The following is a 13,513-nucleotide window of genomic DNA, read 5'->3' on the forward strand; positions in this document are numbered from 1 at the left end:
TAAACAGTAAACTGGAAGTGAACCCTGTCCTGACTGACAGGCTGGTGAATTCCAGGGATCAGCCAATCAGCTGACCAGGTAGGTGGGACCTAGACTGCTGTTGGAAGGAAGAGAAGGTCCCTTTGTTAGTAGAAGGAGGCTGGAGGTGAGAGAAGCACAGGCGGAAAGGCTTAGTGAGGAGCAATGGAGTTTTGTTCTAAGATTGTTTACCTGTAGTGTAACTAAACTAAGAAACAATAGTCTTCACCCATCCAGCCAGGGTGTTGTAAAATACTCTGTAAGCTTTTAAAAGGTGTTTTTGTATCTTCCTTCATCCCTGTTCCTACAACTGGGATGCTTTTTGAAGTGTTCTTCTAACCATTGAGTATTTTTACCTGTAACTAAAAGCTGAGAGAGATGGCAGCGGTCTGTAGCTTTTGAATAATATTTTTTCTTTGCATTTTACAAGCCTCTCTAGGTGGATTTTTGGCTCAGGAGAAAGGGTTTGTTTGTTTTTACTCTGGTACAAACATGCCTTGGTCCAGTCCACTTGGATCAGTTTTCTCACCATGTGTAGGCTTGTACGTGGAAGGTTTTTGCATTTAGCTTAAAGCAACATAAAGGGAGTTTCCCCCTAGGATTTCCACCCCAAACCCAGGGAGGGTCAAGCTCTATGATAAGGGTGTGCAGAGAGCCATTTTTGAACCTACAAGAAATACAGGAAAGTAAGGAAAAGCCTTGCTCGGAAAGTATAGAGGGGATGATTCAGCATTTTTCTTCCCCTCATGTGGGCTTGCTCCAAGACAAAGGCTTTAATTCACTACAGCATGCTATAAAAGCCCTTTATTTGTCTATCTATTACCTACTTAAGAACGTAGCCTCCCATTAGTCCAAGCGCACACACACACACACACACTCTCTCTCTCTCTCTCTCTCTCTCTCTCTCTCTCTCTCTCTCTCTCTCTCACACACACACACACACACACACACACACACCCCTTTCCCCTCAACATTTTTAGTCCAAGGCAGCCAAGTGGAGGAACAGGATTAAGGGGGCAGGGAATAGATGCTCAACACTTGCTCCTCCAGTCTTCTTTCCCCTCAAAATCATGTCTCATCCACACATCTGCTTTTCCATCATTAACAGAAACAGTTAGAGGCATCCATCTCTTTTCCTCCCATGACTGGGAAGAGCATTGGAGGAGTTGAGGGTTTTGTTTAAGCATTGAAGTATCCTAGAAACAGGATTCCTTCCAAAGTAGGGGGGAAAAATAACATCCTTCCAAAATTGTAAATATAATACAGACCAAAGTCTGAGATCATCATCAGTGGGAAGCACTTCTTGGTCCCACAGTTTTTCAAAAGCATGCTAGCTTTCTCAGGCAACATACTTCATCAGACACCCAAAAGCAATGGCAGATCTAACCACATCTAAGTCAAACAAAAGTCCAGTTTGAACAATGAATCCTTTTCAATAAAGGATAACCAACCTTGCTTTTGTTCACAGTTTACAGCACAGCCTAAAATGAGCTGAAGCATTCTTCCAAGTTCAGCAGCATCCGAGTGTTCCCCAATTAAGTTGACATCAGGAAGGATAAAATCATTGATCTGCTGCCCCAAAATCTGTGCCAAGAACAAAATGTAGTCATATAAAATTGAAAACATGGCAAATACCCCATCACAGTTTTTAGAAAGTGTATGAAATCTTGGCTTTTTAACCAGGCTTTTATAAGACTGTCTCTACTGCCAGTGCTTTGTATTTTGTATCATTATATTGTGTTTGTATTTAAAATATTTTTAGTCATATCTATGTTTTTATATTTTAGCTTAATATTTTAATTGTGTAATTTTTATAGTTTTGTTTTAATTTCTTTATGTGAACAGCCTTGGGATTGTTTTAATGAAAGGCAGTATACAAACTTAACAAATAATACCATTAGGAAAGCATACCTACAACACTTGGCAAAATTTCCAAATCTCAGGGCCAAGCTAAACATTCAGCAGCAGACCTAGGTCATCAGAAAGATGCAACCCAAAGTGGGGATCTGTAGTGGACAACTTGTAGTGCAGAAACAGCATGTGGGAAAGGGGTTATTCAGGCCTCCCCCTGCCCCATTTTACCTTGGCTACTCTGCTAACAAAAGCTTGCCAGGAGCTCATAAACAGTGGAGAAGACACCCACTGATTCCTTTTCTCTAGCTTAGAAATTAAGGGTGAGATTTTTAAACAAGATCTCAAATCTTAAAAAAAAAACCCCAAAAACAGTTAATTGCATTAAGGATAAAAGTCTAGCACTTTTATCTTTAATCATCTTTATCTGCATGTTAGACACTCAAAAAATGTGAACAAAACAAAATTGAATGCTAAATAGATGGTCTACAACACTGGGTAAAAATCCTTACCTCATGATTGTAATCCAAAATTCCTTTTAAAATTTTCTTCAGATTGCTCACCTTTTGGGGGAAGAGAAAAAGTATATTTCGAATGTTTAGTAAGGTATAGTAAGGTTCATACACACAAATTTCTAGATGAAAGTAGTCAGTCATGAAGTTATGATTCTATAATAATTTTATTATTTCCAAATTCTCTCTTCTCATAGTCATGAGAATATACAAAATCAGCAGAAAGGACTACTTACATTAATGGGTTTTGAGTTTGGCTTCCTTTATACAATGAACTTAAAAAAAATTGCAATTCAAAAGTTGTTTGGCTCAGACCATGAACTGTGTACAAACAGTAGGGTTTCTGAACCTTTTCTTGGCAGTAGTTGCTTGTGTGGCTTAGCTTCAAAAACAGCACAAGGAGCTGCCTCAAACTGAGGGTGGATAAGAGAGCAACAGACTCCTGTGTGCACATACAAGCCATTAGACATACCTGAGGGGTATCTGGATCACAGCCTTAGTATTAAATCTAAAGTATTCTTTTTTCCACTTCATCTTTGAAATTCTTTGGATCATAACAAATGTCAATTGACTTTATAGCTTATCTTTTCACCTTCTAATACTTTACTTTCTCATTAGCCAAAACAAACAGATACTTAGGTTTGTTTTCTTCCCTAAACTCCAAAATTATCAAAAATTATTGGGATCTAAGAAAAGAAGTTTGATGCTGTTTGCAAGATCTATAACAAACAATTTGTACGGTGTCCAATAAATATAGAACTTGAAGTAGAAACACATTATGGAGCAAATACATTCAAACATTAAGAGAACACCAGTTGCAAGCACTACCAAACTCTCAAAATCATCAGATAATTTAAGAACAGCATTTCAGTGGCAAGACATGATTTACTGAAGATAGATTTTCAGATTGTAATTAAAAAAAAAAAATCTCAAGAAGTGTGCTGCAACAGCTACCACCTGAAAGAGGCAAGCGCTGAGCATGAACAGGAAACAGATTTCTGGCAAGTTCTATCTAAACTGAGCACAGGGGGGGAAATAATAGAACAGATTGCATTCTTGAGCAACAGAAGACCATGACCGAAGTCCATCTCAACCATGGCACCTGGTAAGAGGAATGTATTTGAGTTGTTTGGGCAGAATGTGGTTTTTGCAAACCATAATTTGTTTTCAAACCAGGATCAAGCCATATTTTCAGATCCTGGTTTACATAAATAAAACGTATGATTTGCACAAATCTGAGGGCCAAACTACATGTTACATTAAACATGTCACTGGCCCCAATGTACTTTTCTTAACTAAATAGAAGCCATGGGGTGGGGGTGAGGGGTGCCAATTCAGACTGGAATGTAGGGAGCTTTCCTCCCACAGCAAATGGCAGCTGTTGGGACTTACATTATTAGTCCTGATGTACTTAGGCTCCCAGTCCAGATGGCACCTGTTCCCCCCAGCTCCCGAGTCAGGAGCTTGGGGGGCGGGAGGAACAGGTGCAATCCGGACGGGGAGCCTCAGTACATCAGGATTAATAACGTGTTTAACATAATATGTAGTTTGGCTCTGTTTACCACTTTGGGATGAAAAGGCAAACCATTGTTTGTTGCCAACTAGAACCAGAAAGCTTCTTATTCTAAGTCCAAGGCTTGTCCTTGTAACAAAACAAGAGGCGAAGTCACATCTGAATTAAAGGAATAGTTAATGGTGTGTTTAAAAAAAACAGCAACACTATTGAGATAAGTTTTGAATGCAATAAAGCATCTTAGTTTTTTGTTCTCTTACATCTCTACAAAAGTAAGTCACTAAACAATTCCTTGCAAGGGTAGACAAGAAGCAGGTGTGTAAATTAGTAACTCACAGAGTTTGAGTATCAAAGCTGGTGCCCAAGTCCCTTGTGTAGATCCTATTTCAGACTGCTGAAATACCTTGGGGTGACCCACTGATAAAAACATTGCTTCCTCAGCTGAACTGTGAAGCCCACTGACAAGAAATCTGATATACAGGGAGAAGCAAGACCTCTACCATGTGAAAGCCTTTGTTCAGTCTTGAATAGCTGTGAATGCAGTACAGAAAGGCTGCTGCAGATGTTGGACCACAACTCCCAACAGCCTCGACTATTGGCCACTGTGGCTGTGGATGATGGGAGCTGCATTCCAAAAATAGCCGGGAGGGCCAAAGTTGTGCAGCCCTGTAGTACAAGGAGAAATGCCTCAACCATGTCTGCACAACAGATGTTTTGGCTATGGATCTCTTAATGGCTCATTTTAAATTATCTTTTGAGAATTAAATGAAGCAGCAGTAGTTATACTACAAATGTCTTCATTCTGGGGGGAGATAGTTCATACATTTCTATGAGGTTTTTATCTCCTGGATATATAAGGAGTACAAACATCTGTTTGAACAATAATGTATTAGAGAATTTTTATTTAAGGATGAATAGAAACTTGCTTTATCAATGACATTTTCCTCTCAGTTTCCTTGTACATTCGTTAGGTCTTACAAGGACAGTGATATTTATTGCATGTAAACAAGAACCAAGACAAGAACTCTGTAGATCAACCATGAATCATAAGGCCAGATTATATACAGAAGCAAACATAAAAGTAATTTATCATGTATTGTGACAAGCGTATCACCATGAAGCAATTAAGTAAGGATTTCAGCAAAAGCTTCTGAAATTTTAAAATCAACAAGTGTGCAATAATAAACATGATGATGTGCATAGCAGTTCATTCTCATTGCTCAGTTTTTATCAGTCAAGAGGAATCTGGGATTCAAGACAGAAGCTCCCATGTTACCTCCACATCATCAGCAGGTTAGCCTGAAAAAAGACTCCAGTGGAAGGCAATTTTGGCCTTTGCCTTCTGTAAACATGTACTGCAAACACAAAGAGGATAAATTCATTATTTTTGCCTAGGGTGTAAACCTATTGGTCAATGACTCGCTTTCTGGGCAGGCCACCTTGAGAAAAAAAAGACAGGCCATGTCTATTCCCTCCACCAGAGTAGACTGCCGGCAAGTTCTATTGCCGTGTTCTTGATTCTATTGGCACAACATAAATACAAACCAACTCCCTCTCAAAAAGATACCCCATTTACAGATAAGTTTACTCTCTTGGCCTTTCAATTGCAGGCAGAGAAGCAGAGATAAACAGCTATGTCCTTCAGCTGTTGGACTACAAGTGCCATCACCCCCGACTACTGGCCTATGTGGCAGAGTATGATTGCACTTGTAGTTAAATAACAGCTGGAGGCCAACACTGTGCAACCTTGCAAAAAAGGAACCCCAGGAAAGCAGCAAAGTTCAAACACATGAGCACATCTTACTGGGAAACTAAGTGAACTCTGGCCTGAAACAATTTAATCCAGGTAAATCAAGCCAGGACCTAGAACATTTGGCCAGTCACATTGGTGACAGGAGAAGAATTGGACCTAAGCAGTAAATAGGTGCCCAGTTATGGCATGTCCTCCAGTGTCTAGACCATTCAATGGAGAGGAGCAAGGAGAATTTTCTGTTTGGACTTTTCCTTTTTGCCAGTGAGACTGAATTTCTTACTATATGCTTACAAGCAACACCAGTTTAATGCAAAAATATGGCATTGAATTTAGCATTATTGTAGATAGTGTAGCAATACAGCTACAGCAGTATGGTATCCAAGGTCCTGAATGACCCCTATATTAATTCCTACAGGGTCCAAGAGACCCTGAATATCTATTTGATCTCTTCCTTGCACTTTTCCCCTCAGCAAAAATCTCTTGAAAACAAAAACTGGTAAGAGTACAGAATGGTTAACACCTTAACCCTGCATCATCGTGATATAGCTTTTAATGTCATTTTAGGACCTAAATCAATAAATGTGCAATAATGATGTGAATAGCAGTTCCTAAGACAAAGTCACAATCATTCATGGTGTTGGGGTCATTTAGAACTCTCCCCAATACTGTACATGCAGTGTCTCTCATTTTTGAACTGGTGTCTAACTGGCCCCAATGCCAGTTTCATTAAACTCTAGTTGTTGTCGTTGTTTTTAAGCACAATAAAGGATAGGCTGGGGTTGAAATAATATAGGGACAATTAATTACTATTAAGAGAATACAAGGAGTATGAAGTTGTACAGGTTAAAGATCCCCAAAGCATATGCATTTAATTTTATTGGGTCTTCAGACATTTTATTAATATGTTTAAATCTGTAACTTACTCTGAACCTCTCAGAAGGGCAGGCTAAAAACCAAACACACCCACACATAATTGCAACTGTTTGTGAATTAATAATTACTAGCGGGGCCGCCCACTCCCCCACCCACCCCCGTGGTTTCTGGCTGGCAGCACCATCCTGCCACTGCCATCCCTATTTTCTCCCCGGTGCTAATTGCCAGCTGCTTGCGAACTCTTGCAAGAGCTGCTACGCATGGCATTAGCGATGGGTACACCTAGGAGAAATAGATAGATAGATAGATATAGATAATAAGCCTTTTTAAAAAATCAAAATACCTTCAGTCTCCAGTTGTCTCCTACTTCAGTTTTAATTCTGTTTAACCAGTTTTCATCAAAGTATGATGGATCTCTAAAAAGGTAACAGTAGAATATATTTCAAAACAAAGATCTAGACCACCACCACATATAGCTGTAAACTTTAACATTATTGTAAAGTAACAACTTACAACAATGCTCTGTATTTTTGTTTCTATCTGCTTGTCTGGAATATGTATATCATGCTCACCATCTTCAAATGGAGCTACTGTAAACTGAGTACTCCACTCAAAGTACTAGATTAACAAGGGTGGTTGAAGACGTTTGTGCACCTGAAGGGAGTTCTTAAAAGCTGCCTCAATTTGCCTCTCTCAGCTCCACCCCAATAAGCATTTAAACAAGTTCAGGGGAGGTGGCTGCTTGCTGACAGACACTTTGTCTCACCCCAATCACCATTCAAGGCTTGTCAGGGGACCACAGTGACAAGAAGAAGCTGCCAGCAAGCAGTCTCTCCTCCCTAACCCACATTCCAAAGCTGTCTGTCCTTTCTTCTCCTTCCTTTGTCTTGCATGCTGCTAACTGGGTCCTGCCTCCATCCATATAAAGAGACAGGAGCAGAACTGGGAGTCACAATATGTAGCACACCAGAAGTGCAGGAAGGGAGAAGGAAGGATGGCTAGAGGATGAATATATTTAAAGCATTTAAACAAGTTCAGGGGAGGAGGATTTATATCTCCATTTTAAAAAGGAGATTAATTATAAGCTTCAGTAAAAGTAACAACAGATCAAGGAAGCAGCAGTAAGCAAGTTGTATGCAACAGTGGTTTCCTATTAAGATAGGATTGAAATGCTGACAGTTCTCCAGATTATTTTGTACAGTCATTCCTCGCCAACCGTGAGAGAACCATTCCGAGAAAACCTCGCGGTTGGCGAATTTGCCGTAGACGAGCCATTGAAATAAATGGTAAACAGGGGGTTAGGGGACTTGCAGTCACAAAAAGACCAAAAAATACAGCGGGGGGGATCCCCCCAAATCACCAGGAATAAGAGGAGTGAAGGGGACTCCCAAAAATGACCCCCAACCCCCCCAAAAAACTGCCAAAAAATCTCACCAAACCACAGATACTCAGGTCGCAGATGACAAGACCTGCCACAATTTCCCTGTCACGGATACTCAAAACTGGGATTGGGAAACCAATCATTGGCAAGGGATGACTGTCTAGTCATGAGAAATTTTATAACAGAAACATTAGAAATTTTGATGTAAGTTCAGGCTGCCTTGGCTCTTTTCTAAAGTAAGAACTATGCTTTTTGAGCTAATGCTCCTTGAAATCACCCTTCATGTAAATGATCCTTCATGGACCCTTCATAATCAACACTATGTTTTAATGTCTTTTGGTTTGTCTTTGTTATGTCTATAAATGCTGTACTAGAAGCTAAGCAGGTAAATGAGAGCATAATTTCAGATATACAAAAGGCATCCTTTTGATAACCGCTCTGTAAAACCTTTGGCAGGTTGCTCTCTCCCCTATACTCTCAAAGCGCAGTTCAATATATGATTGTCCTACCTGGGAAGTACAAAAATTAGCTCTAAAGCAGTCACCTGTGCATCCAAAGTTCTTTTTTTTTTCCATCCATGCACACTACTATATATCAAATAGCAAAGGAACTACTGCTATATAAATGGTTTCCTATTCCTAACCAGTCCTGAAATATAGCTCCAGAAAAACTCATACGCATAAAGAGAGGTGAACTGATTCTGAAAGCTGCTTGCTAACCCTGCTTCATGAAATCCCAAGAAACCAGGATCACTGCTTTTCAGAGAAAAAGTTCTCAAAGCACAGAAGATAACAATAATTCCCTGTCCCCAAACGGCTCACAGTCTAAGAATAAACACAGGGGAGATATCAGCAACAACCACAGAAATGCTGTGCTGGGATTAAACAGGGCCAGTTGCTCTCTCCATGCTAAAAATGAGAGAATCACTACTTTGAAAGGTGCCTCTTAAATCTAGTTAACAGACAATGTTGTAGTAGCACAGAATGTTTCACGAACTGAGTTAAAATTACTGAAGTACAGCTTGGTTTTCAACAGAGATGATAGAATTACTGACTGAAACAAAGAGCACAGATGAGCTATTGGTAGCAAAAAGACTGGTTTGTTCAGTTTGAAGACTGAATGTACATGTACACAAGAGTGAATGTGAAGAATGTACATTCCACCATTTTTATAAGCAAATTCTGCTGTATTTGATACAAGGGTGATATGAAAATACATAACTATTTGATGCAATATGTCATACTAGCAATATGACCACCAAATGGTGAGAATTTGCATTAAAACATGGCTCTAAAGTTGGGCTACAACTGAACAGTTAAACAAGTGAGGCCCACACTTCCATTCCTGGCCAACTTTGCCTCACTCCTTTTTGCCGTGGCCCTTGCTTTATCCCACTCCTCATCTGTTGGGATCTGGCCCTCTCCACACTTGCAGTAAGGGTGTAGATGAGACAGCACACTTCCATTCTCCAGTCCTATTCAACTGCACCCCATCTCCATGGCCATGTTTTTTGAGGGGAAAGCAATGCTTTTGTGACACCAGCCATTATACCAATTCCCACCTGGCCTCAGACTCCTTTCTCTAGGAATGCTGATTGCTAAACATGCAAACTGGCATCAACTATGCACAAGGATTCATGTAGGGGCTGCTGAAGTAACAAAAGCATTGTTTTACCTTCAACCAAGAGGGAAATGGGCTATTATGCCCTTCAAGATGAAGCAGCATTTTGGAAGGGCTTTCACCTAGGTTCCCCCAACAGTCTATTAGCTTTCTGCATCTCTCCCAGCTTGTACTGGCAAGTCTGTTTGGAAGGAGGAGGCAGAATGACAGACTCACCGGGTTATAAGACAGGACATTATTAGAGAATTTTCAAGATGTGCACAACAGATTATCTGTATAGCTTCACAAAGAACCTTCAAGCATTGAAAAATCTCCTGCCATTTAATCATCCTCAACCAAAATTAATGTCCTTGAAAGATGCTGAACTTCACCGCAGGAAAACAGAGCCCCTCTGTTTACTGCAGAAGGCATATTACGCAAGCAACAGCATTTTACTCAACACTGCCTTGACACAGTCATGACACTGAAAGGCTAACACAAAGCGTAATGTACAGTAAACTAAATCAACACTGCTACTTACAAAGAACAGCCATATTCTTTAATGAATACTCAGCCACTCCAGCCCTGAGATCTTTTCCATTACAGAACTATATTTATATCATATATATTTTGCATAATAAACCTGAAGGACAAAAATTTACCTCTTCCTTTTGTCCCTCTTTTAGCTCTGTACTGTCAAAATTTAAATTGTTCCTCTGAGCAGGGACCTGTCTTTTTTGCTCATATATGTTACCAGTAAAAACATCACATACACCAACAGCTATAAATAATAGCCTAAGGATGCAATCCAGTACGGACTAGTTTTTGGGAGTATGTGCAAACACGTTCATGAATAATCCACATTAATAACGCTTATTGCTGAGAAGAACCATACTTTAACATTATATACAGGATCATAAAAACAAAATGAATTGGACAAGTGAGACAAATTGGACAAGTGAGACAAAGTGAAACCGCCCAGAGAACTTGTATTTTGGACAGTATAGAAATGTATTTATTAAATAAACAAACAAACAAACAAACAGCATCCTGAGCTGCCCTCTGACAAATAATTTCCCCCACTCATTTCCTTCTTGCAGCCCTGTTCCCTCCAAAAAGCCATTCCAAAAGGCTTGAGAGACCTTCAGCTATGGCATGAGAGGATGAACCCCTAGAAACCAGGTGGAGGCATCTTCTGAATGGGGCACTCCCTTGACCTTCAAGAATGGCTTTGAGGGAGGGGCTGCAGTAAGGAAGGGCTAGGGGAAAAGGCTTGCACAGGTGCTTCTCAAGAAACTACCCACTGTTTTAAAAACAAACCCCCAAAACACTCTTACATCTTTTGAAGTACTTGGGCCATCACAACACCATTGGTTAGATCTTCCACAGTCTGGCATGGTGCTTCAACATTGAATGTCTGGATCTGAGAAAGGAAAAAAGCCACAGTTTAGCCAGTCTACGTTATGCCAAACCATCAAAGCATTTCCAAAAGGGCACAAGGCGATTGTTACCCCCCTCAAAAAAAGCACAAAGAAATGACAATAGTAAATAGTTTAGCTCAAGAGCATACATGCATGACATCAATTAGTACCCCAAATTATAAATAAGGGTACAGTGGGACTTGTCAGGAAGTCACTCTCTCTTATCTATCCCTAGATTCTGAGTTTATTGGGACAGGGACTTGTGCTTTTGCAAATTCATCTTATTTATACAAAGAGTGCCTCTAGAGCAGGGATTCTCAACGTATGGGTCCCCAGATGTAATTGGACTTCAACTCCCATAATTCCCAACCAAAGGCCACTGGGGCTGGGGATTATTGGAGTTGAAGTCCAATAACATCTGGGGACCTACACGTTGAGAAACTCTGCTCTAGAGCACCTAAAGAAGAGTTGCAGACAGGCTCGGCCTGGCCCACAGGGCAACAGGGCATATTCCCGGTGCGCTCTACCCGCACAGCGCCCCTGCACCCCAACTCTCACCATTAATTACCTATTCTGCTCAAAACTCGGCGCCCTCCCCACACACATTCCACCGCCCTCTCAGTGCCCCCAGTCCGGCCCTGGAACTTGCAGACCTCCTGAAAATCAGGTCTCAGAGTCCTTCACATTCAGATTTTCTCCTGCTGTCACATGGGGATTTGTTTTCCTTTGGCAGTGTAACAGGTGGAGTTAATCACATCCTGATCCACATCTTGCAATAACTGCAAAGAACTGCTAAAGCAAATTTGGTCAATTGATTCTACCCCCAATAAAAATCAGTGAAGATCTGCACAGACTATATAACACCAGAGATGCATTCCATACAATGTTAAATGGACCCCTCAATTATAACATATATTTTCTAAAATGTAAATTATTGGAGAGTCTAGCAATATGCTGCCAGCCTCTTGTGCTCCCTCTCCCTTCCACGATTTGCTTTAGCTATAGTAGAATATTACATCCTCATCAGTACTAATCATGGTTAACACTACTAGACTGCCTTGTGAGCAGGATTTGCAAATCCTGATTTCATACTTTTATAATGAATGCAATCCTCATTAGCACTAACCATGGTTAGTGTCAATGCAGATGTAAAACTACACCTATTGTTAAGCTAGCCATGGAAAGGAAAGGGGTATTTGCACAGTAGAAAGATCAATGTTAGGAAAACTGGAAACAATACATCTGCACCAGGCCTATAAAGTAAGGCAGCATAATCTTTGTGTAATTAAAGTTACCAGAATGGTTCACAAAGCTTTTGTACTTTGTGTTTTGCTGGTCGAATGACCGTAACAATAAAGATTTGATTTGGATGGTTCACAGAGATGTGAGTTTTATAGTTATTAGTTAATATTTTGGAAATTTTCCCATGCAATTCCCCCCCTCCCCAAAACAATTATACAGATTTTCCTGATGCCATAAATAGATTGTGCTTAGATTTGGCATGTTGTTTTTGGACTTATTTATACAGTGCAGGGGGTGGGGGACCCAACTACTTGAGTTTCCCCTCACCTTTTTTCAAGTAGCCAAATAGAAATTTTAGAAATGAGAAAAAAATATAGGGAAATGTTCCAGAAAACTTTCCATTTTGGAAAAAAGTAGGTGGAAAGTTTTCCACCTCACATCTGTTTTGTGTAGTCACTTCTGTTTCAAAGATTGTTTTTGTTTTCTATTTATTTTTCCATGACGAAACTATGCATAGGCAGAATTTTTAGCATGTCTCCTAGCACACCACAAACTGGTGAAAAGTTGGTGTCCTTTATAAAATGGCATAACAATTCCCAGTCAAAAGAAGGTATAAAATACTTTACTATATGAATATAACTACATTTAGGGACAATATTATTTTGTACATTCATGGAGAAGGACAAGATATTCCTGAGACATGTCTGACACCAGAAATTGCAACTGTATAGAACTGCCTACTTTCCTTTGGTGTCATTACTAAGTGGTTGACAATTCTCAATAGCTCTACCCAGGAGTTACTCTAAAAGGACTACTTAATTTCAACAGGACTACAAGACTAAAGCCACCTAATGGTGCAGCGGGGAAGTAACTTGCCTAGGGAACAGGAGGTTTGCTGGTTCAAATCCCCGCTGCTATGTTTCTCTGACTATGGGAAACCCCTATATCAGGCAGCAGTGATATTGGAAGATACTGAATGGCATCATCTCATACTGCGTGGGAGATGGCAATGGTAAACTCCTCCTGTATTCTACCAAAGAAAACCACAGGGCTCTGTGGTCGCCAGGAGTCGACACTAAATCAACAGCACAACTTTATTTTACTTACTCAAGAGCAATATAGTCTGGATATCAGCCAGTCAATTTTCTTACCCTTGGCCAGCAGCAGCCAATGGTATGGAGAAGGGGAGAAAAAGATTTACGACAAAAGCACAAAAGGTAAATTCTAGCAGAATTTACCTCAGTAAACAAGGTAAACACAGTAGACTTTTTTAGTTTTAGTAAAAACTAGTAGACTTTTGTCGTACTGTTATAGCATACTCCCCTATTATGGCTGGGAGAGGTAGGAAGC

General features: G+C 40.1%; 1 protein-coding gene across 2 annotated transcripts in view; it reads right to left on the reverse strand.

Moving 5' to 3' along the window:
• The window catches only part of HOOK3 (hook microtubule tethering protein 3), a 79,112-nt gene that overhangs the window by 51,192 nt on the left and 14,407 nt on the right, over positions 1 to 13,513 (reverse strand). For both annotated transcript variants that reach the window (XM_053289424.1, XM_053289425.1), the window contains exons 2-5: positions 10,838 to 10,923; positions 6,864 to 6,936; positions 2,382 to 2,432; positions 1,470 to 1,602 (exon numbers count right to left, since the gene is read on the reverse strand). In XM_053289424.1, coding sequence (XP_053145399.1) covers positions 1,470 to 1,602; positions 2,382 to 2,432; positions 6,864 to 6,936; positions 10,838 to 10,923 — 343 coding nt within the window. The remainder of the gene's footprint in view (positions 1 to 1,469; positions 1,603 to 2,381; positions 2,433 to 6,863; positions 6,937 to 10,837; positions 10,924 to 13,513) is intronic.

The sequence above is a fragment of the Hemicordylus capensis genome, chromosome 2 (assembly GCF_027244095.1).
Source record: "Hemicordylus capensis ecotype Gifberg chromosome 2, rHemCap1.1.pri, whole genome shotgun sequence".
NCBI classification, from domain to species: Eukaryota; Metazoa; Chordata; class Lepidosauria; order Squamata; family Cordylidae; genus Hemicordylus; species Hemicordylus capensis.